The following is a 27,086-nucleotide window of genomic DNA, read 5'->3' as shown; positions in this document are numbered from 1 at the left end:
TCTCAACAGGAACCCTGCTGCCCTCCTCCACCAGAAAAAAAAGGGCTATTCGTTTTTTCAGCTCTTCTCTAGGGGCTACATTTGGTCTATCAGTGGTATTCACTTTGAATTGTTGTTCTTTCCCTTTACATTGTTGTCAGTGTGTATGTTGTTTTCCTGGTTCTTCACAATTATTCTGCATCAGTTCATTTCAGTCTTCTCTCTGTCGTTGAATTCTTTATGTCCTTTATTTTTATGGTATATTAAAATAGGTACAGTTAATTTATCCTTTCTTCAGTTGATGAGTATCTACTTTGTGTCCAGAACATTAATTCTTAATTGAGTACCTTTAATCAAGGAAAATGGATACAAAAAAAATCTTGTCACTCAGCCTGAGGCAATGAACCCATTAGCTTTCTAGAGAGGGGACCAGTAATCCCAGCCACTGACCTAAGGCAGCACACCCACTTGCCTTACATGCTTTAGCAAAGGACATTGCCTTCTCTTCTCTGACAGATCTTCTCTGACCGAAAATGAAAACGTGGTTAGAAAATGAGCATGAAATGTGTAATTACTTAAAATTATATGCTAAAGAAATAAATGTTTCTTTCATCTCAAATAATTCAGGTTCAGAAATCAAAACCCCAACACCACTTTTATGTATTTACTATAAAATCCCTTGGAGAATACAGATAAAATGAATGCTCTTTTGATTTTCTCGTTCCTGTTTGTGCCTTCTAATAAAGCTAAACCAAAATGTTTGAGGTTAATCAGCATAGCAACATATATATGAGTGTGTGTGCGTATATATATATATTATATGTAGCTGCATGTATGTATTTATAAGTGCATATACATCAAACATATATGTATATATGTGCATATATATAATATGCTTAAAATAACCTTTGGATTTTATTCAGCCTATTCCTTCAACATGTTCAGATATATAGAAAGTATATATTTGATAGAATGTATATATTTTCTTTGCATCCTATTTAGTTGAAAATACTTAAATTTGGGGCAGCTAGAGCTGCAGTGGATAAAGCACCAGCCCTGAAGTCAGGAGGACTTGAGTTCAAATCTTGCCTCTGACATTTAACACTTCCTAGCTGTGTGATCCTGAGCAAGTTACTTAACCCCAATTGCCTTAGCAAAAAAAAAAAAAAAAAGCTTAAATTTTCTTTTACTTATTATCATAAAAACAGTTCACCCATAGCTGTTGTTTACTTGCTCCTAAGAATGGTTATCATCTGAATTTTTGTTCCCATTCAGATTTGTACCACTGTTTACTTCTAGTATGCAACAAGGTGACCATTTCTTTTTCTCTCTCTCATTGAAGGCCCAGAAGAATGCTACAGGAGAGCATACTCAGGCTGCTGAAGACCTTTTGCTTATTAATAAACCTCTGACAGATCTAACTAGCTTGCTTATTCAGCTGGTAAGAACTTATTTCCCCTAGAACCCTTGTGAATATTACTCATGTCGAAATTATTTGAATATATTTTTCATCTCATGGGCTTCAATGTTGGGCTTATCTTTTCTTTTGAACTTGAGTCAAAACCAAGTTCTATAAAGGGTCTTTCTAAGGATAAATGAATGAATATAAAAGCTTTTATTAAATACTCATTGTGTGCCAAGCACTCTGCTAAGCATTGCTGATAGGAAAGAAAAATGAGTCCTTGCTCTCAAGGAGCTCACGTTGTAATTGGGAGAGATGCTACGTCTACATTTGGATGGAGGCAACTGATTGTCTTCAAGGGGCAGCAGCAGGGCAGAAAGCAGGGCTCAAAAGCTCTGAGGGACTCTCTGAAATTCAACTCAGCAAACCCTCAAATTCTGAAGTATTTTAAAGTGATTGAGGTTTTCATTGTATAACTACATCTTGACTCGGAAAGCGTCTCAGAGCATATACTGCTAGCCAAGTAATGACCACTGGGCACTTCCTGGGTGCCAGCCACTGTGCTGAGTGCTCAGGAGACAAACACAAGCCACAGCAGCACCCACTGAAGTGGGAGGAGTGGGCACATTGAAGTCTGAAAAGGTAGCAGCGCAGCCTAGAGGGGAATAAAGAGGAGCCAGCCGGGCCAGCCATATCTAATGACCCTGAAAAGAAGAAGACTCTGTGGGAAGGTGAAGATTAAAATAAGTAAGAATCTAATGACTTTCAAACAAGATATTTAGGGTAAAATCTGTATTTTTTGTTGTTGTATGGAGATCCTAGTGAGAGAGTGCCTTCAACCAGTGTAATTATGTGATTGTATTGTGACTGAGAGCCCAGTGAGCACTCTGTACCCAATCTGTGGGTGTCCTGGCAGGGATGGAGAAAGCCTGTCTTGCCGGTTCTGCCCCCACCCCGCTCCATTGTCTGTCTTTGCAGAAACATACCTAATTAAAAAAAAAAAAAAAAAAAAAAAAAACCTTCACCTACATTTACAGACCGCAAACCAAAGTTGTCCCCTGTTGAAGGCTTTAAATTTTTTTTAAAATTTAGGTTACAGTTGACCTCATGATCCTTTTTGGGGTCAACAGCATGCTGCATTTCCCCTCCGAGGGGAATTCTCCACTAGGGCTTATCATGACGAGCTCCACTAATGATGTCCACATCGTAGGCTTTCTTAACACTGATGATCGAATGAGAAAAACAGGAAAACACTGAACCGATCTCCACAGGAGTTTAAACAAAAAAGGGTTAACGTGGGCCCGACAGGAGACCGGCTGAAAGAGCTGCCATCTTGCACGCATCCCCGGCTCTTGAAAAGCTCTCGTCAGAGTGAAGTGTTTGAGATGGGAAGTCCCTGTTTTAATTCGGGGACGTCTGGAGCTCGGAAGCTGTTCTTCGGTGGATAAAGTGTAGTTGTTTCCTCGGAGGCAGCGCCGAGGGTGCGCACGCAGCATCCCGCCAAGCCTGAGCCTTGAAAGGGCTTTCTCGCTCTTGTCTCAAGGACAAAAGTAAAGTCTCCTTAAGAAAAAAAAGAAGAAGGAGCACCTCCACGTTGCCTCCCGTAGCTTTCCATCTCCCGAAGGGGAAGGGAAGGAGTCATTTTACTTCCCCCTTTTCTGTAGTTATATTCAGTTTCTTAAGAGACTTAATTAAGAGATGTAACTGATTAAGACATTGCTCCCTTCTGCCAGGATCCGCAGCCTCCCCCGCCTTTGATGAACCTAGGTTTGATTACAGTGTTTGTAATAGTTACCCTGATTACCCTGTTTAATTACATCCTTCAAGTGATTGGGCCGAGGGCCGGGAGGGCTGCCCTCCATCCTCGCGGCGGCAAAGAATCGGCGCTTTCAGAATTGTTTGTTGAGCATGTGCCTGTCTCAGTAAACCTAACAGCCGTGACAGACCATTAATGGGGAAAGCTCTGGCAGCGGAGCAGCGGCGGGCACCTGGAATGGAGATTGGATTCCCTACCCTAGAGCGGAACATGTGCTGCCTTGGGAGGCAGCTTGCCGGTTCTGAAGTGGAGGAAGAACAGAGACGCGAGGCTGTCATTTTCTGGGAGCCTGGAGCGGAGGGGTGCGTCTCTGCGGGAGAGGGCTGTCTGTCAGACTGGCACCGGGGCCACCCCAGCCAGCATCGGGGGGGCGTCGCAGGCGCTTCGGCCGCCGGCCAGCACGCTGGCTAGGGCCTCGGGCCGGCCTTGCAGGGGGACAGACCCGTCAGAACCGGGCATCCGAAAGGAGCTTTGGAAGTCTTCTCAGCTGGATATCTCGCTGTGCAAGTGAGAAACTCGGACTGATATATCTTAGGTTCACGAGCCAGAAAAGAACTGAGAGGCTGTCCAATCCGGTCCTTTCAGATTCAGAGGGTTTGGGTAGTTTGCCCAAGGTCACTTTCCAGTTACATGTAAAGATAGTTTTCAACATCCTTTTTTTTAATTAAAGCTTTTTATTTTCAAAATATATACATGGATAATTTTTAACATTCACCTTTACAAAACCTTGTGCTAACTAATTTTTCCCTCCCCTCCCCTTACCTCCTTCCCTAGATGGCAAGTAATCCAATATATTAACATTCATTTTTGAAAGATTTCATTTCTAAATTTTTCTTCCTCCTTCCTTTCTTCTCCCCTCCCCAAGACAGCAAGCAATCTGATATAGGTTATACATGTATAATCATATCAAACCTAGTTCCATATTAGTCATGTGGTAAAAGAGGATCAGAACAAAAGGAGAAAGAAAAAACCCAAACTGAAAATTGCATGCTACGATCTGCATTCAGACTCCATAGTTCTTTCTCTGAACATGGGCAGCATTTTCCTTCATAAATCTTTTGGAATTGCCTTAGATAATTCAGTATAGCTGAGAAGAGCTAAGTCTCTCAAAGTTGATCATCACACAATGTTGCTGTTTGTGTGTACAATGTTCTCCCGAGAACCCAGGTCTTTTGGCTTCAGATCTGTTGCTCTTTCCATGTTGTGACATTTGTCGAATGTCACAGAGCTAATTGTAAACAGAATTAGGACTGGTTTATGTCTCTTAACTCCTTTGCTAATGACTCTTTCTGATTCCATTTTCCAGAATGAGAGGTTTTGTTGAATTCAGCAAAATATGCAAGATGAATCCGTAACTGACAGTTAAAAACATGCTTTCACCTTCTGTATTCAAGTCATTTTAACAAACATGTATTAACCATCCAAGGGTGATATTCAGGTCGTTTGGCAGGGGACACAAAGGCAGAATCCCAGCCATCCCCAACCCAGCTAGGTTGGCTCATCACACGTAATCAGTGTTCTTTCTCCGGTACCTTCGCTCAGCACTATCTGCTCAAGAGCTGTTCTGTTCATCTTCTATAACACCTTCACTGAAGATTCTTCTTTGTGAGCAGGCCTTTTCCCAACCTATCCTCTTTACACCTTTGCCTTTCCCATGTTAGTCTTTGGATTCTTCCCTTGAGAATTTAATCTATGTTCTGAAATCAGAAAATAATGGTCACTATCAACATGATACTAGATACTCCAGTAGGTCTGTGATCTCATCATTGTGGGTACTGTCTCTTACCATACAGATTGTAACTCCATCACATTAACCCATCCTGTTAATAGATCAATGAATATGCGTTTAAGAAAAGCTTATTATGTGCTAAACATAGGCAAAGAAAGAGAAAAACATGGCCCTTGACCTCAAAGAGCACACATTCTAATGTGGAAGACAGTGTTCAAAGAATGTAGCATCTTAAAAATATTAATATATTTTAACTGCATTAAAACTTTGGAGATATCCTCAATGTAGTATTTAGGAGAAAAAACCTTGGAGGGAAGGCATTTGAGGGAGGGGGAGAAGACTAGAAAAGGCCTCTGGCAAAAGGGCAGATTTGGACTGAGTATTAGAGGAACCCAAGGAGTCCAGAAGGCCAAGATGAAGAATCAGAATCCCAGGCAAGGGGACAGCCAGCGAAAGTGGATGGAGTCAGGAGGTGGAGTAACTTGTATGAGAAATTAAGAACAAGAAGATCAATATCACTGGATCATGGAGAATGTATAGGGGAATAATACATAAGAAGAATAGAGAAATAAGAAGGAATTGGGTTTTATCTGAACCTTTTTATTTGATCATGGTAATAGGGACTTTGTTGAGGAAGGGACTAATATGTTCATATCTGTATTTTAGGAAGATTCCTTTGAAAGCTGTGTGGTAAGGAGACCAAAACAGGCTATTGTAATAGTCCAGGTAGGAGGTGATGAGGATTTGCTCCAGGATGGCAGTAATATGAGTGAAGAGAAAGTGGCAAATAGAATATATGTTGTGAAGGCAGAAATAATGAGATTTGGCATTAGATTGGATTCCCTATGACTTGTGCCCTTGTCCTCCTGTGTGGTTGCCAGGGAGTATCCATGTAATGTTTCAAGGATCTTTCTCAAGTTCTGACATCCTGAGCAAACCAATCGAGTACACTGATTGTCTATCGGTTATCCCTGGCTATTGTCACAGGCTCATCTTTCTCTGTCATACATGTCTTTGTGGACTTCCTTCACATCACGCCTCCTTCACAATTCCTTGTTTGTAATGTGTTGCAAGGGCAGCTAAGTGATGTAGTTCACACTGTACCTGCCCCTGAGTCAGGAAGATTCATCTCCCTGACTTCAAATCCACCCTCATACATTTCCTCGCTGTCTGAGCCTGGGCAAGTCATTTAATCCTGTTTGCCTCAATTTCCTCATCTGTAAAATGAACAGGAGAAGGAAAGGGCAAACCCCTCCAACATCTTTGCCAAGAAAATCCCAAATGAGGTTACAAAGAAGCAGACATGTCTGAAATGACACAACTGCAGTAACAACTTGCTGCAGCTTGTTCACATCTGCCCTGTGCCTTTCCATTTTCCTTTGAGTCACTCTTAAGTTGAATTCCTCCGAAATTTTACTGTTTCATAACTTAGTCATACAGTATCAACCAAAAAATATTGGTTGTAAAATACAGGAATACATTTATGATCTTTAAGAAAATTGCCTTTTTTCCACCAAAGCAGTCTGTCCATTCTTGTCCTCTTGTCCAAATATGGACCTATCTCTGGGCCCAGTTCACCAGTGCTCCATAAATTTCCACTGGGCCACACTATTTTTCTTAGAAAATAGATGCAAGTCCTGTTATACGGTAATTTAAGTTTCACAGAATTCCTTTTGCACAACACAACACTGTGATGTACGCAATGCTAGGGTTATCGTCCTCATTTCACAGATGAGAAGACTGAGGATCTAAGAGGTTAAACAAATTGCTCCTGATCACATGAAACTGAGACTGTAAATCCCCTTAACCTGGTTCCAAGTTGTCTTATCCTCATTTCTTTATTACCTTTTCCCTCAAAATGTAACTGGTAATACACCTGCTCCACCGAGCATCCCTCTGAAATCTCATTATAATGTTATCTCTAATGTTTGTATTAGTAGAATTGTATTATGGGAGAAACCACCCAATAAGACCACCTATTACTTAGAGAAAATGCATCTCTGGGATGGACTCCTTTTCAGATCATCTCTTATATTAAGATTCCAATGGCTTCACAAAATGCCTCGTTTGAGTAATCTGTACTGCATTATGTATCATCATTGAATTAATTAAAATGATCAGGGGAGAGAACTTTGGTATACTTCCTATGTTGCACAGAGTGCCAAATATTTATGGCTACATCTGTGTTAAAGAAAAATTGTAATAAGCCTATTGGGAGCCTAACTGGGGCATATGAATGCAAAAGATAAATTTTACTAAGATTGTTAAAAACTAGAAGAGGCACAATGTGAAGGTGGGGGAGGAGAGGGAAAGGCAATCCTTAGTTTTCATTTATCTAGGATGATTTTGGTGGAATCCTGCCTAAGGGAAGAGAAATAAGCTAGTTGGACTCTTAAAAATTCTTCCAGCAATATAATTCTATGAAAGTTAAAAAATGATTATTCTAAAGAAAATTTGAAACCTATTTACTTGCAAATTATTAGCTGCATTTGTAATATGCATGATATGTGTTTTATGCTGAGATATTTGTGCAAGACCTGAAAAATTTAGGGTAAATAGGTGGACCATGGCCCCTGAAGAAAAAATATACCAAGATAATTGTTTTGACCTAAATATTATATTTCCTTGAGCTCTCTAAGGAAGAGGAAATTAGAAGTCAAGCTATACCATTGGGATATTTTTTTATTACCAGATAATTAATGCATGAATTATAGCCTACTTTTCCCTCATTTTTACAAGCATAAAAAGAGAAAGAAAAGAAAAAAAGGAAGAAAGAAAAGAAAAAAGAATTGTTCTCAGATTTCCAAGAGAGACTAACTACTTAAGCTCCTCTGAGTTGTGGTCCATAGCAGAATGGGACCCAGTTTCAATTTCTCCCTCTTTCTTTTACGCCAGAGTAAGCTCATAAGACCCCCTATTTTTTGGAGTAACTAAAGGGTTTTTTTTGTATTATTAATAATTATTAAGCATTTAGTAAGCACCTACTATGTGCTAGATCTTATGATGGTCATTGCAGATACAAATGAAAAAATAAAATCATGGTGAAAATAACAAAAGGGAAGAGATTGAATTGGGGATGATGGGTTTCATTAATAGCTGTCTCAAGTAGTATTCACAGAGTCACAGATGTAAGAAGAGACCTTAGTGTTCGCAACCAGTCTATCCAAGCATAGTATTGCGCAAATAAGGAAGTGAAGGCCCAGGCACATAAATTACCTACTCTAAATCCCACCACAAGAAAGCCCCTCTACCCCATGAATCTGTGCATAAAGGTAGAGGAAATTCTACATTGGTCACCTTGCCTTGATTTCTACTGCTTCTGCAACCCAAGAGAGTCTTATTAGGTTTCTTTTTGTTGTCATTTTTGTAGGTTTTGTGTCAGAGGATAGTATTTAGTCAGTTTTGTTTGTCTTTTTCTTTTAGTTTTAATTACTCATATTTTATTATTTCTACTTAATCATTTCCTCCTTATTCAAGAAAAAAAATGACCTCACCCCACTCCTTCTCTGATCTCCCTATTATGTGCTATACTGATCTCCAGAACATGTACTTAAATGTTGCTTCTACCAAATACTCTTTGCTCTTCAATTCTCCATTAGCTCACCACTGTTTGGCTTTTGTCAATGATTTCACTCTTTTATTGAATCACAATTGAGATTGGATCTATTTTAGAGCAAAAAAAGGGGGGATTTTGTTGCCAAATTGAGTCAATAAGTGTAGGGAAAATTAATTTTCCTTTATCTTCCATTTTCTTTAAGTAAATTAGAGAGTTGGAGATTTTTCTGTGAAAAGATATATCATCTCTCACATATTCTAAATAATTTTGCTAAGTACTTAATCTAACTTCAGAGGTAAATTATTTAAGTTCATGGCCTAATACTAAAAGTCTTTCCCTAAAAGAGTTAATTATCTCTGCAATTAGAATATAAAAGCCACTGAATATGAAAATTATGCTAGTGCCTCATATTATGACATCAGAAAATCGTGATGAGGGACAGGAAGTGATGCATCCAAGTGCCAGGAGCCCCATCTGGTGAAGGGCATGCATTCATAAGCTTTGGGCTGGGGAATAAAGAAATCTACCTGGCCCACGTGCAAGCTCGATTCTCATCCTGGCCTTACTAGGTCATTGAGATTTATCCAAACTATGTTGTCTTAGTCTTAGTGGGAAAGTTATGTGCTGGAAATGGGCTTTGGGTTTGGATGGAACCAGAGGGTCTGGGTTCAGATCTTGGTTCTGCCATTTATCGCCCCAGTGACTTAGACACTGGTTTTATGCAGATGTTGGTTTCCTCTTCTCTAAAATGAGAACGTTCTCTTCCAGCAGTTCTGTTGTGCACAGACTGTTTTTCTTTGGGATTTTGCTTGTAAATGTTCTGTAATTGCTCCTTCGCAGATTAATTCTTGAGCTTGTAATTCTTTGGATTAGACACTTTGCTCATTTTTCCAGCCTTCTTCCTGGGCACTTTTAGAGTCAGTCTGGGCTGAACACATGTCCTCTTGGTTCCTTCTGCCATTTTGGTAGAGTATTGAGGGTTATGTGATTCCAGGTTCTCAAGGTTAGCTCAGTCTGGTCTGCAGGCTCCCAGAGATTCCAGAGTGGTCTGTTCACTGTCTTGCTGTTCTCACATCCTGCACAAGACCGGGCTCCTCTCCTTGGCTGTACCAGCTTTTCTTTCCCTGGTAGACCACCTCAGTCCTTTGTCATTTCTTGTGTGGGAATGGCCCATGTGTTACCAGTTGAACCTCCATCCCATAGGGAGCCTTTCTCTGCCTCCTCATGCTGATCCAGGCTAGAAAAATGGCTCTGTGACTTTTTCTTGGCCATCCTGTTTAGGTCTATTTTCTTTGTCTTGTGGAGACATGGGGGACAGCTGAGCTCCCTTTCCTCCTCCTACCCCTCTGCTTTCTTAGCTCCGTCTTGCCTGTATTGGCTTTTCTTGCATTTAGTTTCATAAATACTCATCCCAGGAGTTAAGGCTTTTCACTCATTTGTTTAGAAAATATTAACCTCTACTATCTTTGCCTTCCTCTAATACTCTGGCCTGCCTTAATAAAGTACTGTCATTCATGCCCATCCACAAAGATGCAGAGACCCACGCTACCTCTTCCTCCTGTTGCTGTTGCAGAATTCAAAATTCAGTCAGTTTTCTATCCAGTCTTCTTGACATTTTTCATACAGATAAGCTTTTAGGAGGCTTTCTTGATGATCAATTGTGTAGTTATACACTTGCAGACACCCAAGAGCATGAACCATAAGTATTATAAAATAGCAGAGTTTCAGAATATTTGCTTGATGCATACTGATCAGAGGCTAGCCAGACCCTAGAACTACACAGCCCACACACTCATTGCCTCTTCATTGTTATCTACATGACAGTTGCATATAAAATACTGACTATACTTCAGCTTTAAGGGCTTGACCAAAAAAGTATAATTTTGACCAGAAAAAATAACTTTAAAAGTGTATAGAACTCAATTCAGTTATGTCTTTCTCTGTTGATTCACGGAATTAGTTTACAGGTAGAACAATAGTGTTTTTCCTCCTTTCCACACTTCAGATTTGAAACTGAACTAGAGTCTTTTTCTTAAGTTATATGAAAACTTTTATTATCAATGATGAAATTCAGGGTAGAAACACCTGTTTTATGAACCCTGGTTTATTTTATCAAGCAACCTCAGCTTAGACTCACAGAAATATCCATGAAATCAGTTGGCTAGACTCAAGAGGAAGGGAATCTTGAAACTTCATCAAAAGCTGTTCTTCCCCGAACATTCTGAAAACGTGTTACTGCTGAGAGCTGTTGACAAGGTAACCTTCATGGCATCATCTCTTGCCACAGAGCCCTAAAGAGACCATCCCCACATGTACCATGACAGAAATATGGAGAATTACTGATAATTCCAGTCCTTCAGAATGCAGTTTTGTAAAGAATAAACAAATATAATCATCTTTCTCTTAGTAACTGATGTCTGTGCAATCCACCATCATACCTAAGATCAAAACATTAGAACCTAGTTTCAGTTAAGGGCTATGAACCTGCTGTCTGAAAGCTAACATGAATTGAAGATAGGGGATTAGGAGGTAAAGGAAGACTTGGCTTAAGTTGGAGAGAGCCATGGAAAACTATAGTAGTGTGTTGGAAAGAGTCTTGAAATGAGAAAAGCCTCTTCTGTGCTTCCCCAAGAAGACTTCTTGGCTTTCTCTCCACTAGTTAGTCTTTCTAGCTTTCCCTAACCTTGAATTGTCCTTGGTGCCCATTCCTCCTTTCCACTCCCACAATCTTTTCCCCTGTTTCCTGGATAAACACGATGATCTGATACGCTGGGCTTGGCCCCTATAGATAATGATAATTTATCTGAAATCATTCCTCAGTGATTAACACACTCACACATCATCTATATGCTCCCCTTGGCAGTGATTCTGGACCTTGAGCTGCCGTTGTTCTTCCTTTTGTTTTCTATCCATCCCTTATTTCTGCACTCCTCAACCCGATTCACCAACATCCCATGCTAAAACTTTTCACTGTACTTTCGTGAATACTTCCTCCATTAGCAACAAACTTGCTTTCATCTCAAACCTTTTCATTTCTTGTTCTATCTTGTTACACTTCCTGAGACCCGGACCTTCCTGATGCCCCAACTTCCTTGATCATACTTTGTTGTACCAACTCACTGTCAGTGGAGGAGTTGGAATATGTTTTGTAAACCATTGTCATTTCTTTGCTCTCCTACTGCCATCACTCGGCAACCTATCCTTCTTGGAGTTTCATTCCAGTTTTCTCATTCAATCAAGATTGTGGTGGCTGTTGTCTATCAATCTCTAGGACACTCTCCATCCTTCCTCAATGAATTCAGTGCCTGGTTAACAGATTTTCTGTCCCAACTCTTACCCTCCTCATACTAAAGGACTTCAATGTACCTATTCAATCCACTGTCCTAACCCTCCCAATTTCTCAATTTACTCATTTCCTCTCCTCTATTCAGCTTCAGCTACACACAGAGATGATCACATCTTGATCTTGCTTTCATTCACGAATGTTCTTCTTCCATCTTCTTGAATTCTAAAATGCCCCTATCTGATTATAGATCTCTTGCTGTTCCACCTCTCCCTCTGTCTTGCAACTCCAATCCATGTTTTCAATGTTCTTTGGGCAACTAGAGGAAAGAGTGACAGATCTAAAGTCAGCATGACCTGAGTTCAGATTTAACCTCAGACATTTAATGAACTGTGTGAACCTAATATTTTGATCTTAGGTATGATAATAGTCCTTTGATGAACATCAGTTCCTTCCTCTCTAAAATGGGGATAATAATAGTAACTACCAGGGTTGTTGCAAAAATCAAATGAGACATTTGTAAAGTTCCTGGCACATAATAGGTGCTATAGGTACGCTTATTTGTCTCCCCTTACTTTTCTCCTTGGGGGAGCCAATGGATTGGCGATTGGTAACAGCCAGGAATAGGACCATACCCTCTCTGATAACAGAATAAAATAGGGTAGAGTCTTGTAAAGTTCACAATCATTGCTCTGACAGAGTAAAGAAGGTACCATTGATAATGAATGAAGATCAGAGAAGTCATGTCATTGTACCCATCTAGCACTTACTCATCTTGCTCCAAGATAGACATTCATTGACAAGAAAGTCAAGCTCTTTCATATCAAATTTAGGCCAGCTTGTAAAGACTTACAAATTGTAAGACCTCATCTTCATCTTTCTCTAAGGTAATATAACAGAGCCCATTGGATTTGGAGACACAGGAACTGATTTAAGACTCCTTTGTGTGACCGTGATCAGTTCATTCACCTGCTTTTGCCCCTATGTGCTCATCTCTAAAATATAGACTTGGATTGATGGTCTCTGAGGGCATATCAGTTCAAGATCTGTGATCCAGTCTGAAGGCCTACTCTTCATTCATCTGGTCATGGTGCTTTTGCTGGTGGTTGTGATTCCCCGTGGTCTTTCCCTCTGTTCAAAGGAGATTTAAGGCTGTTTTGTTTTGTTTACTTTGATTTCCAAACCACCTAATCCACTGAGTAGCAGAAGAATCCTCCAGTCAGCAGCAAGGTTGGGGCTGCACTTGCTGCCTTGTTTTTATGGGACCAATTTCTAAGTTTCACCAGGAGCACATCTTCATTGGTCTCGCCACAAAAAAAGGACAGACGTACTTGTGTTTACCTGGAAAGGTGTTAAACAGTGTCCTCCTGAATATTTTAAAGTCATAAGAGAGTGGGAGACCAGGTTCCATTAGCAACAAACTATGAAGGCAGAATGCACATGTATAGAGTTTACAGCTGTAATCAAATAAAAATTATAACAGCTAATCTGACATTTAATGATACACATAATCATTATTGAGCTACATGGTAATTAGGTAGCAGTTCACAGAAATGACTATAATTAGTGTTACTTTTATGCAGTCTAACCACATTTTTTAGTTTTTCTCCTCTCATTTTGTTAGTTTTCCAGTATCAATAAACAATATCCATGTCAACAGTTTTCCTGGATATCTCATATTATTTCTTCATCATCATCATCATTAATCAATAAAAAAGCAATAAGTACCTGCTATTTGTTAGGCACTAGAGACATATTTTCAAAGAATGAAATAAACTCTATATTTTAATGGAGGAGGCAAGTACAAATATAAATTGTTGTTCAGTCATTTCTGGACTCCATTTCGGGTTTTCTTGGCAAAGATATTAGGGTTGTTTAACATTTCCTTCTCCAGATAATTTTATATATGAAGAAACTGAAGTAAATAGGGGGAAGTGACTTGTTCAGAGTCATTTACACACAGCTAGTAGAGTCTGAGGCTATATTTAAACTTAGGTACTCCTGCCTCTAAGTCCGGTGTTCTATCCACTGTATCACTAGAGAAATCCAATCAACAGTTCAGGAGTAAGCATGTACAGAATACATTGAATAAAGGGATCTACTTCTAAAAGTGCTGTGTTCCCCATCCATTAAAGCAAGTGGATCACATGTCAGATATGTTATAGTAGAGATTTGTTTTGTGAATGGATTAGATGAGATGGCTGCTGAGGTCCCACCCATTTCTCAAATTTGGTGAGTCTGTAAATACATAATTAAATATAAGATAGTTTGGAGGGAGGGCATTAGCATTTGGGAAAATCAGGAAAGGCTTTGGTTAGAAGGTGCTACGTGCACTGAGTCTGGAAAGGAGAGAGAGATTGATTCTATGAGCTGAAGATGAAAGGAATGGCCAGTGTTAACCTTTGAGGGCATACAAAGGGAGTGATAGATGAAGTATGAGTGGAAAGGCACTGTGGTGCTTGGAGAGATCAGTTGTGTAAATCAAGACAAAGGGTGATGCAATTGTGTGAAACCTGAGGGAACGTGAGTCAGCTCATAGTGTGAGTGGAGATGTGTTTGGGGAATGGATCCCTAAGTAATTGGAGGGTGTGTTTCAGGTGTGGATACCTGGTAGTTTGGGATTTGCTCAATTGTAGGGATCGGGGCATTTCAGTTTCCCCAGGGTGAACCTTGATTTAGGGAATATGGAAAGAAGGAGATTTCCTCAGCACAGACAGACACTCCCAGCCTATGCAACCAGAGAATGAAATTGATTGGCCACTGGCCCTTGTAATTTCCCCCTGGGAAGATTCTAGCATTTGGGGCTATTGATGACAAACCCTAACAGAATTTACAAGTCTTTTCATGGGAAAGTAAACACTTGGTGGGAGGCTACAAGTGGACTCAGAGCCAGAGGGTCAATTGTGTGCGAGATTAGGTCTACAATCTATATTCGTTCTAAGTCCACCTAACTATTATGCTCTTACAGGCATATTGACTGTGTGGATATAACATGCATTAGACTTTGTTAAATGGTTTGCTGAAAGCAATGGTTTGCCCAGATTAATTAACTTGCAAAACAGGAAATTAAGTCATTACTTTTTCATGATGAAGTCATTCAGGTCCTTTGTGATTACTGCTTCACTTTCTAAATGCTCATTAGCCATCCCTTTAATGACATGTTCTAGAAAAACACTTCTTAACCTTTTTATGTCATGGACCCCTTTGGCAATTTGAAGTCTATGGGGTCCTCCTTAGACTGTTTTTAAATGAATAAAATAAAATACATAGAATTACAAATTGAAAGACAGTTGTCAACACATTTTAAAAACAAGTTTAAAGACCCACAAGATAAGAATCATCTCTATTTATTTTAGAATATTTCCAGGCATTTAAATCGGTGTTATTGGCCCATAGTTTGGTCATTGGTCATCCTTTGAAGATTCTATCCTATTGACTTTTTTAAGAATTGAAATGTTTGATCCTCTCCAGTCTTGAAGCCTCTCTACCATCCTCCATGACTTTTCAAAGATCTCCAATGGCAGCTCGCTCTTTTCTAATTCAAAAATAAAAATAATAGCAATGAGAATACCACCAGCAACGGACTTGTAGAACACATTAAAGTTTGCATAGTGTTCTACCTACATATCTCTTCTGAGCCTGACAGCAACGTTAGGAGGTACGTACAGATCTCACCTCTGCCTTGTTAACTTCATGACCTCGGAAATGTTAAATCTCTCTGACCCTCAATTTCTTCATCAATAAATGGAGTTGAGGACACCTCTTATTTCCTCCCTCAAAAAATTGTTGTGAGACTGAAATCAGCTAATGTATCCGCCTTTAGGTTCTTTGTGTCTTGAAGCATTTCTTTTGTTTTGTTTTGCTGAGGCAACTGGTGTTAATGACTTGCCCAGAGTCACACAGCCAGGATGTATTGGAGGCCAGATTTGAACGTCCTGACTTCCGGACGGACTCTATCCACTGCGCCACTTAGCTGCCCCGAAGCATTTCTTTAAAGGGATCTTTCATTCTCTTCTAGTTTTATCACAGTGGTTGATTTGCTAATTGTGTCCATCTCTTGGTGACTCCATTTGGTTTTTTTTTTTTTTAGCAGAGATACTGAAAGGGTTGGCTATTTCCTTCTCTGGCTCACTTTACAGATGAGGAAACCGAGGCCCATGGAGTGAAGGGACTTGCCCCGGGCCCCACAGGTAGTGTCTGCCGCATATTGCACTGGGGAGATGAGTCTACCTGACTCATAGCCAGCCCTCCGTGCACTATGGCGCCCCCTAGCCGCCCTTATTTCCTTCTCTGTGACAGTCTAACTCCACAGTAACAATGTATCTGGTCCCTTTTCCTCCGGACAGAAATGTCCTTTCTGGGGTTCGCAGCCATCAGTTGGTCCCGGCAGAGCCATCCCTGGCTCAGGGTCGCGGCTCAGGGTAGAGTCCTTCCTGCTTTGGTCTGAATTAGAAGCCTGGGTCTTCGGGGTTCTGGTTGGTGGCGCCGCAGTATCCCCGCCAGGACACACGGCGTTTTTCCACACCTTTCCACGGCAGGAGGCTCTGCCGAGGGCTCTTGGGGGAGGCTCCCTGGCAGTGGGAGGAAGTCTCTACGTAGCTCTCTTTAATTAACGATTAAGACGTTCCTCCGTAGGCTTAATGCCAGCCCAGGATGGCTGCTGTCTTGTGTCTGAAGGTCTCCAGTGGAATTCAATTAGTTCTATTGAGTTCATTAACTTGCTCTCTACCGCCTTGTACCCGCCACATCACTCTCCCCTTGTGTTCCCCTTCCTGTCGCCTTCCTCAACTTCCCTCCTGCCCTCTGAACACGGTACCTTCTCCTGTAGTTCTCTGTCATCTTAGAGGACCTCTTTAGATCCTCTCTCTCTCCACACCAAGGAATCCTTATCCCTGACCTTGGCCTGGCTACACCGAAGTTGTTAAGACTCGGAGCAACTTATAGACTATAAGCCTAGGGATTGCCTCCCCTGAGGATGGGACAACAAAGGAGTATGTCCCACTTATAATTGAAAGGAAAGGGGAAGAAAACCGGGGGGAATGATATAGAAAAGGCAAAGAGCATGTGTGTGTGAAACATGCGGAAAGATAATAGAATTAAGAGAAAGGGAATTACAGGAAAGGTCCAAGTATTTTTTTTTTTTTTTAGATTTAGATTTAACAAGCATTTATTAAACATGTAATATATGCCAGATATCATATTAAATACTTTACCACTATTACTTCATTTTTATCCTCAAAGTAACCCTCGAAGTTAGATGCTGCTGTTATCCATATTTTACAGAAGAAGAAACTGAGGCAGAGAACAGTTAAGTGACTTGCCCAGAATCATACATCTAATAAGAATCTGAAGCTGGATTTAAATTCATTTCTTCCTGATTAAAGATCCCCAAAGACAATCTGCATAAAATGCTTTGTAATTTATTACTACTGTCCGTTCTGAACAAATTTTCCACATACTCTACCATGACCTTGAGGATCATTCTTGGGTGGAATATGACTTCAGCCTTCCACCACTACCATAAAGTCTTCCCAGAATATTGGGTAAATTTCATTTATAAGAAACCAGTGCATGCTCTTCCAAATGTATACCTAGATAGTCAATACACTGATTTTGTGGATTATATGCAAAGGGTAACTGGTGGTAAGAAATCTTTCCTATGTTGATAACAGCATTGAAGGCTAAAAGCAGATCAACATTAGGACTCTAGTTTTCAGCATGAGGAAACAGAACCAAAGGAGGAGGTTTGGCTGCCAATGTAGTTTGTCTTCCTCAGATGGATAATGCGCCAAGAGAGGCACAAAGGGATTACCTGCCTGGTGAGCCCAGACAAGAGAGCCTCTTGGGGGAAAAATGATGTGTCTGTAATTGTGTTCTGTGCTAGGATAATAGAAGAGAAAATCAAAGTGGGGTGCATCAGCATCTGCCTTTTGAGCACATTCAGAGATAACAAGAAACATATAACAAGCAAAGGGGTCTGCTCTAAAATTTGAGGATTCCAAGTTGTGAGAGTCATCAGAACTGGAAATTTCTCACTTCATTAAATGTTGACCATCCCAAGATGACTGCAAAGGGATGAGACTATGGTAGAGAAGAAAATCCCTACCTATAATCCGGTAGGGAGATATAAACCTGGGTTTGAGCTCCTTCGTGGATGAGCAGTGTTTCTAGACAGATCATTTAACTTCTCTGGGCCTCAGTTTCCCCATCTTCGAAGTGTATTGGAAGGGGGAGAATTAGATGAAATGTTCTCTCATATCTGTGCTCCTTCTATATCTTCCTCAGCTCAGAATTCCTCATCCTCTTTGTTCATGGTCTTCAGCTCACTGAATTCAGAGTTGGAAGGGATCTTAGCTCATCTGGCCCAACATCCTCATTCTGTAATATCCTATCTTCTAGCTCAGAGAGCTGAGATCTCACATTGAAGGCTTTGTCATTGAGACCAAGATCACACTGGAAGTAAATAGGAAATATAGGTCTTCTGCCTCCAATTCCATTGCTCTTTCCTTCTACCAATCCACTTTCTAAACAGCCCACATTCACAGGATGTGTGTGGATATTTAATATTTCATTAGCAACAGAATTATTATTTTTCCATTCTTCAGCCAAAGGTCAGTAGAAAATTCTGTTCTGTGGGAATTAAGAAGAGCTCTAGTCTGCTTGTGCACAGCTGCTGAGACTCTCCCTTTCCTTCCTCACTGCTCCTTGGAGTTAGAGAAGGCAGTGTGGTGCTGTGGCACGAATACCACTTGGGATCTTAGCATCATTTGGCAGCTGGAAGGTCTCTACATATGGACTCAGAAAGATCCAGAACCCTGGGGCTTGGGAGGCCATCAAGCCCAAGCCCCTGTTTTACAGAGGAGGAAGAAAAGCCCAATGTGAGATCCGACTTCCTTCTGGGTTCAGACCCTCACCAGCCACGTATCTCCTGCTTTACCTAGCTGTCTTAATTTCTTTTATCTGTCAGATGAACTTGATGGCCTCTGAAGGCTTCTTCCATCTCTCACACTCTGTTCCCGAATTCCACATTGAGGGCTTTGTTTTTCTCCTACATTTGGGACTCTAAGCTCCCACACACAGAGCCACAAAATAAGAGGATCAATACCTTTTTTTTTTTTTTAATGTACCATGTTTCTTGAATCTGTGGCTCTTATAGCACACAGAAATATGAAATTCAGCCTCTGTCCTACCTAAGAACAGGAGGTTGAACTAAAGGACTCCATGTGACTCTGTAGAGTTAAAGACTTCCATAACTGACCTAGGTGCTAAGAACGTCTTGTTCCTCGCAACACAAATGTCTGAGAAGAAGAATCGGTACTCTTAGCAGCAGTGAGCACGTGGCAGCCACAAAGTTGCTCTTCTCTCATTTGGTCACGTGCTTTCAGAGACAACAGATTAGGTTCCAAAGAAGGACATTTCAAGGGACAAAACGAATGTTATCCAACTATGCATTGTCTAACTTAGTTTTATCTCACTGGACCCAGAGGACCTGAGTTCAAAATCAGCTTCATATGCTCACTAGCTGCATGACACTGAGTGAGGTACTTAACCTCTAACTTTGATCCACTGGAGAAGAAAGTGGGGAACCACTTCAGTCTTTTTGCCAAACAAACCCCACAGACAATATTGGCATGTTATGGTCCACAGGATCATGAAGAATTGGACAAAGCTAAATGACTGAACAATGAATGCTTATCTTTTTTTTTTTTTTTTGACAGGGTAAATTCAAGAAAACCGTAAACTAATGACTTTTTGATAATTGCAGTTTAGCTCATGACTTAAGACATACTTGAGGCAAACATAAGAAACTCAACTTGTATGTAAATGAAAACCACAAGGCTTTTAGAACATGGAAGTAGAGATAATTAGAAAATCCATCATGCAGAAACATTGCAAATACAGAAAATTCAATATTTAAATCAGTGATCAGCATTTCCCTTAGTTTATCTTCCAGAGAATAAGAAATCAAACATTTTATACAAGATTTTTTTCTGACAAGTAGTTTAATAACCAATTCCACTTACAACACTTTGTCCTGAAATACTCAACAAACACACAAGGGCTAAATGTAGATTGCGGTGTCTACACAACACTGAAAGTGCTAGGTGAAAAGTCTTAAATCCTATCAAACATCCAAACATTTTGAATGAACAGGACTACATACCTGAATCTGGAAAAATGGCTCCTGAAGTGACTTGAGTTTTTCATTTTCTGATCATCTTTTTTGATGTTGAGAATATGCTGTGTTCTCGGAGGGAAAGACAAATGCCAAATGTGACACAAGACTTGGTTCCATAGCTGGCACATGGATCAAATTTGAACCTTTATTCTTTGATTATTAGAAAGTTTTGAGTGTTAGGGAGAAAAGCCTCATAGCATCCTCTATTTAATAGCCATCCCTTTTTCATTAACGTACTGATTTGTTTTTAATAAAACTGAATTTAGGAAAATGCAGTCTTCTGATAGACATTCTCTGTAAAAATGGGGTTCACATGATGGCTTCCAATTGAGAAAGCTCTACATGCCATGAAGAAGCTTCATTTCCCCAATAGTTTGAGTAGAACAGGCTTTTTTTTCAATAGCTAGAGTTCTACAGGAAGGAAACTTTTTTCAGGAAGAAGTGATTTTCCCTCTGTCCATCTTATAGTTTTTTTTGTTTTGTTTTGTGTTTTATCAATCAGATCAAAATATATTTTACTTTATACACAAGTTCTTCTGGAGTGGAGAAAAATCATCCCTTTAGAATTGAGATGTTGAAGAAAAACAGAGAGTGTGCTCTTCTATTCTTTTAAAACTTCAAGGTCACGTTGATCTCATTTTAGCTTATAAATTCTGGTGTTTAATATGTCTGCCTCCTAAGTGTGTGCCAGAAGAAAAATATGTGGAATTTTGTCGTATTGGAGGTCATCAGAAGTGTCAGCTCAGAAAGCATCAACCAGCAAGGAACAGAAAATAGATAGGAAAGGTCCTTAGAACAACAAAAAAACAAAAACAATGCCCCCAGAGTTATTCATTAATTCGATGTGCTGTGTATGACAGGCTTAACAAAGGAATGAGTCTAGTTTCAGTCCTACCATGTTTCCTTTATTCACATCCGTGTATCAGTATCAATCTGGATGCCTTGCGCTTTTAGGTCTAGTTCTCTACTACCTTCTTCCCATCAGTCTAATGGTATAGAGGCTCTGTGGGAGAAAGCATATCATCCCAAATATCAGACAGACAAATTGGGTAGATCTCAAGGCCATGAGAATGAGCAGCAAACTTCCCTGTTTGTATATAATTTTGCCTTGAATGCTAAAAACTATAGCAATGTATCTTTTTTTTTAAAAGAGTCTCATTTGGTAGTATGGACATTTACTAATAACTATCATGCAATAAAGTTAGCAGTTTTGAGAATGCTGTTTTGCTTTTTTGTTTTGTTTAATGTTTGCAAAATTATCTCATGGATGGCTCCCAGAGGCCCTTCCTGTACAGCATGTTTGGTAATCATATTACTGATCTAATGAACATCTATCTCTTATTGTAATAAACTCCCTTTATGTATAACCTCATTAATGTGTTGAAATAATGCACCCTGGGGGCCATTCAGACAATTTCATTGGAGCTCCAAAATTAGATGTCCTAATGACTCTATCAGTGTGAAAATTGCCACTTCAGCTCAGATGGCCCCATTTCCTGCAATGTCTCGCGGTTCATGAACATTACATGGAATGAAGAAAAAATATACTTTGGGGTCAACAAATTACTGAAGGTGAATGACTGAAGAAAAGCACCCTGATTTTTATATATACATGCTATTGGTTAGAGAAAGTGAGTGTCACTTATTAATTTATGAATAGACTTAAAGAAGACTTAGGGAGTTAGAGTTATAGCTAATTAAACTTGCACCAAAGCTAGGGTCTAAACCCCATCAGGGCAAGAAGATGATCTTTTTTCTCAAGTCAATGCCAGCAGAGAAGAAACTCTATAGAAGACCCTGCCAAGAAGGAAGTCATTTAAACTAGGATCCCATGATGGACTATATTTATTTTCTAGGGACTTGGTCTCCCTAAATTTGGAATGGCTGGTCAGGAAGAGGCTGGACTGTAGGCAATCTTTTTTAAAAGAAATTTTACCCCAATCCCAGCAATTGGTGGACTATCTATAGTAAATGGAAGAAGCTCTAATGATTTCTCATTCTATTGGAGTAAAGCCTTAAATTAGTTTTCTGTTAACCAACATGTCAATTATTTCCCACTTCCAAATGAGAACTTTAGTTTCTACTTTAGTATGATTTTTATTCCTAAAAGGTTTTGAATTAATTTAAACTATGTAGCATAGTGAATAGTGTTGACTCTGGAATCAGGAAAAAAAACTTAATTTGAATCCTGCATCTGACCTCTAACTAGTTTTGTGATCTTGGGAAAGTTACTTAATCTCATTTAACCTTTATTTTCTCATCTGTAAAACGAGGATGATAATAATGACAATAACATCATCCCAACTTTGTTATGAAGATTAAATGAAATATATAATGTGTGTATACATACATACATACGTATATATGCACATACAGTACCATGTAAACCTTCAAGTACTATATAAATGCTTCTTGTTTTATCTTCATGGACATAGAATAAAGTATTCTTTTTCAGAATTGGAAAATCCTCACACTTTAGCAAAATTTTAGTTTGTCATTTTCGATTTCCCTTCCCTCTGCATATATTCTATACTTTTGATTAATCTTTATTTATGAATTCCTTGGGAAAGGAATTTTCTTATTTTGAAATAACTTTCCTTATTGTTCAACATGATAGTGTATGGCATGTTATCATTTACATGACAAATAATAAAGGTAATGATTTTAAAATATAAATAATTCTGAAATTTTGAATGATTTTACATCATTGATAGAGATCAATTTTGGATACTTTTTTCTAGCTTCCTTCAAGTTGGGTTGGTTTTGGAGCTTTAGTTTCCTAATTTTGCTTTTTTCCTTTTGTCTTCATTTTAACCTGTTCTCAGTATATCAATGTGGTCAGGTCAGTTCAAGTTTGGATTCTCTTTGTTCATGGCTTCCTTCACAGTTCCTTGCTTAACTCATCTGATTTTTCTTAAACTTCTATATATTGTTTTCTTCTAGGAATTCTGGTGAAGCCTGAGCAGTGGATTGTGGTCATTGTCTGCCCATCCCTCACTTCTCAATGTATGAGTCTCTAGAAAATGGCTCAAGTATTAAAGCCAACAGCCTTTCCTCAGTCTATTCTCTGTACCTTTTATACCATATTTCCAATCCTTACCAACCTTCCTTTTTTTGATGATTCCCTCTTCCCTGCATTTCCATGGCATTCTTGTAGTTCTACTTCCCTATGCTCAGATCCCTCTCTTTTTCTTAATTTCTCTGGCTCTCAAGCTTTCTCCGCAAGCTTTCTGTCTAAGGCATTCTTTTTCTCTTACAATCCCATCCAATTCTGTGGTTTCAGCAGTCACTTGTACGTGGATGACTTCTAAATCCATATCTGTGGTCTCTACATCTTACAAGCTCCAGACCATCATTTCCAATTACCTCTTAAATATCCACAGTTAAATATTTCACCAGCAAATCAAAATCACTTAGTTCAACACTGAGAGTGTTATTTTTCTCCTTAAGAACTTTTTTCCTGTCATGGAATCTGAAAATCTGAATTATCTTTTGACTTCTACTCTCCTAGTTTTATTGATTCTCTCTCTTGTATTTATTTTCCACATTACCATTTATTTATCTGAGGTTTAAGTCTTTAAATTTTAGGCAATCCTGTACAGTACCCTGGATCATCATCAGGATGTTTGCTTCTTAACTAGTCTCTCTGCTTTCAAATTGTCTCTGTTCATCCTACCTACCAATGCTAAAATAGACTCCACTCTGATTATTATTACCTCCCACTCCCCCAAACCTTAAGTAAGTCTCTATCATCTACTGAATTAAGGCAAGATTGCTGAGTCTTGTGTTCAAGTTTATTCATTTAGCCCCAACCTTCCTTTCTAATCTTAGTGTCTGTCACTCCCCTTCACCTGTTTTAAATTCTAATCAAACTGAGGTACTTGCTGTTTCCTCAAAATGCTTCATTGTTTCCCACTCCTATAAATTATCTCATATACTTTCTTTTGCTGGAGTGCCCTCCTTTCCCCCAACTCCCAATTCCACCCATCCAACCTCCTCCATAAGATTTTCTCTAGACACTTTGCAGCCGAAAGTGATCTGTCCTTCCTCTGAATTCTCAGAACCTCCTTACTGCCCTATCTTCTGCTATACTTTCTATTATGTTCACTTGGGAACACATCTTCTTTCACATATTAGACTATAAGTTCATGAGGACAAGGCATAATAGACAGCCAAGAACTACTTATTGAATGAATGAGTCTTATGTCTGTAAGGTACTATTTCAAATTTTCTTTGCTCTTTACTTGGCAGCCATTACAGGCCATCATAAAGTCTATTTTTGGAGATTTAGAAGGCATCTGTATCCTTGCCTTCATCTTCAGAGTCATTATCAAGGTGTCATACTGAGAAGTAGTCTTGTACTTGGCTCTTGTCATTATGTCACATAGTGCTATGCAAAAGTTTCTCTTTTAGATAAATTGATTAGCTCAACCTCTCAAAGTCACAGCTTTTCCACAGCTTGACTCAATTATCCCAAGGCATTTTCATATCCACCAGAAGTATAAGGGAAGAGTTGTATGAAGCTCTTCTCATTTATCCCAATGAAATATAAAATATGTATTTGTATATATTTATTCATATGTATAGCTAGGTTCTTTCAGTGAAAATAGTGAACCCCATGGAATAGTTGCATGTATTTGATTTTGTATTATTGGAAATTATAGTTTTGTAAAATATGGTAAATTGGTTCCAGCCCAATGGCAATATATACTGTGAATTCAAATAATGTGATTCCTTCATGGAATCATTATACTAATTAGGATCTTTCTCTGTTTCTCACCCCTTCTATACTCACACATACACACATACATATATGCATATATATGTATATTGCATGGGTGTATACACAAATATATTTCCTTATCATGTCTTGCCCTTTGGATGAAGAGATTTTGCTAAGTACAGAAACCCTACAAAGAACCATTTTGTGCCTGAATAAGTAATTTCTTCCTGACAGTTTTTTCAGCCCGTATTTTGGTATATGCATTTTTCCCCAAAGTAGGGTCTACCTTTTTAAAAAATTAAAAAGTATGTCCCAGTTGGTTGTAGTATTTGCCTATTCAGAATTCTTAGTCTCTCTCCTAATTTTGGTGCTGCTTTTATTCATTAATTCTTTCCAAAAGAACATGCACTATCCCAGTGCTGCTGGGTGTTGCAGGGGATAGAACACCTGGCCTGGAGTCAGGAAGTCTCATCTTCCTGAGTTCAAATCCAGCCTTAGACACCGACTAGCTGTGTGAACCTGGTCAAATAATTTAATCTTGTTTGCCTCAGTTTCTTCATCTGTAAAATGAGCTGGAGAAAGAAATGGCAGACTGCTCCAGCATCTTTGCCAAGAAAACTCAGATGGGGATTTTCATGAAGTCAGTCCTGATTAAAAAGTGACTGGAAAACAAAATGCAGTGTCACCTGGAAGCCCATGAGCTTCTTCCTGTTCCAAAGGTGCTTGAATGCCCTTGTGGAATTGATAAGCCAGGTGTAAGCATTCCTGAGCATATAAAGCAAAGACGAAACAGGTTAAGGTCAGTGAGCAGCACAAAATGGACAAGGCTGCTCTGAGGAGGAAGTCCCCCTCTTTCATTTCATGGTTCCTAATGATTTTTGTGTGTCTCTCTGTAATGCTGCCAGTGCTGTCCTCCAACTCCCTATCAGACTGTGCAGTGAAACTACAGGAAATCAAGTGACAGAATTGTGTGTCCATTACAGAGTAAAGGCATTTAACCTCGATTAAGCCCTTGTAGCAGCTAGAAAACCCTCTCACTCCCCCTGATTCTCTTCCACTCCCCACAGAAGCTCTTCCCAAACTTCTCCCACATCCCTCTCTCCTCACTCCACTCAGCTGAAGACCTCATCTGCCTTCCTGCACAAATAAAGACCATTTCTGGGAGCTCCCTCTCTTCCTCTCTCTAGCTAAAAACCTATTAACATCTCGCCCTCCTTTTCCTCTCTATTCTCTCTAATAGTGACGTGACCCTTCTCTTTGCAAAGCCTTTACATGTCTCCTTGATCCCATCTCCTCTCACCTTCTCATCAGATTGCTTCCCCAAACCCCAACTTTCAGTCTTTTCCCATCACCTTCTTCCATCCCTGCTGCCTGACAAAACGCCTAATTTCCAACTTTAAAAAACTTTTGCTAGATAGTAGCTACCATTATTGCCTCAATCCTCCTCATTTTCTCAGACTCTTAGAAAAAAATCTGTACTCATTGTCTATACTTTATTTTTATCTTTACTTAATCCTTTGGAATCTGGTTTCCAGCATCATCACTCAAAAACTGATCTGGAGTTAACAGAGACCTCAGATACTAAATTGGTTCATCTTTTCTCATCCTTCTTTAAGTCTCTTAAGAATTTGATCCTGTTGACTCCTCTCTCCTTCTGGATTCTATCCTTTGGTTATTTTCATTATCTTACTTTCTCCTGGTTTTTCTTATACCTTTTAAACCACTCCATAATCTCCTTTCAGAGATTCTCATTCATACCATATCTCTTACTGTGAAGTTCAAGGCTCTGTCCTAAACCCGCTTCACTTTTCTCAATTTTGTGATCTCATTAACCTCCACGAGTTTAATTATCTCTCTCTCTGTTCACTCTGTATCACTCTATCTCGCCATTCACTCCCAAGTCCATATATCCAGCCCCAGTCCTGAAATATCAATTGCCTCTTGGACATTTCAAAGTAGAAGTCTCAGTCATTTTATAATATAACTCATTATCTTTCCCACCTCCCAAACCTACCTATCTAATGAACTACCTTCCATTGTCTTTCCGGTTTCCTAGGGTTTACAACCTTTGACATATCCTTTCTTCTCCATTCTCTTTATCCCATACATCCAAATCAGTTGTCAAATCCTGTCATTTTAAAGAATTTTTGCAGTTTAATTTTTTTCACAATGAAAAGTCTTGTTTGTATCATGATGTCATATGATGAGCTAAACATGTTGTCAAATATGATGCTAATAATGAAAATAATCAGCTCTGATATTAGAGTTCAAGTTTGCCATCTCCCCTTCCCTTAATGTTGAAAATTTTTTCATAAAAATAGCTGATCAATATTTCTATCTTTCATCTGTTTGTTGTCTTCTCTCCAAGGTCATACTTAAGTGTACTTTGGATGACTCTGTTTAATGAAATCCCTTACCA

The 27,086-nt window shown here is 39.3% G+C and overlaps 1 protein-coding gene across 3 annotated transcripts in view; it reads left to right on the top strand.

The window, feature by feature from the left end:
* The window catches only part of ULK4 (unc-51 like kinase 4), a 627,233-nt gene that overhangs the window by 419,230 nt on the left and 180,917 nt on the right, over positions 1–27,086 (top strand). For all 3 annotated transcript variants that reach the window (XM_051961226.1, XM_051961225.1, XM_051961224.1), the window contains exon 34: positions 1,322–1,420. In XM_051961226.1, the coding sequence (XP_051817186.1) occupies positions 1,322–1,420 (99 nt within the window). The remainder of the gene's footprint in view (positions 1–1,321; positions 1,421–27,086) is intronic.

This window comes from Antechinus flavipes, chromosome 5 (genome assembly GCF_016432865.1).
Source record: "Antechinus flavipes isolate AdamAnt ecotype Samford, QLD, Australia chromosome 5, AdamAnt_v2, whole genome shotgun sequence".
Lineage (NCBI taxonomy): Eukaryota > Metazoa > Chordata > Mammalia > Dasyuromorphia > Dasyuridae > Antechinus > Antechinus flavipes.
Note: the sequence above shows the minus strand (reverse complement) of the source record. Positions and strands in the feature narration are given on the sequence as shown.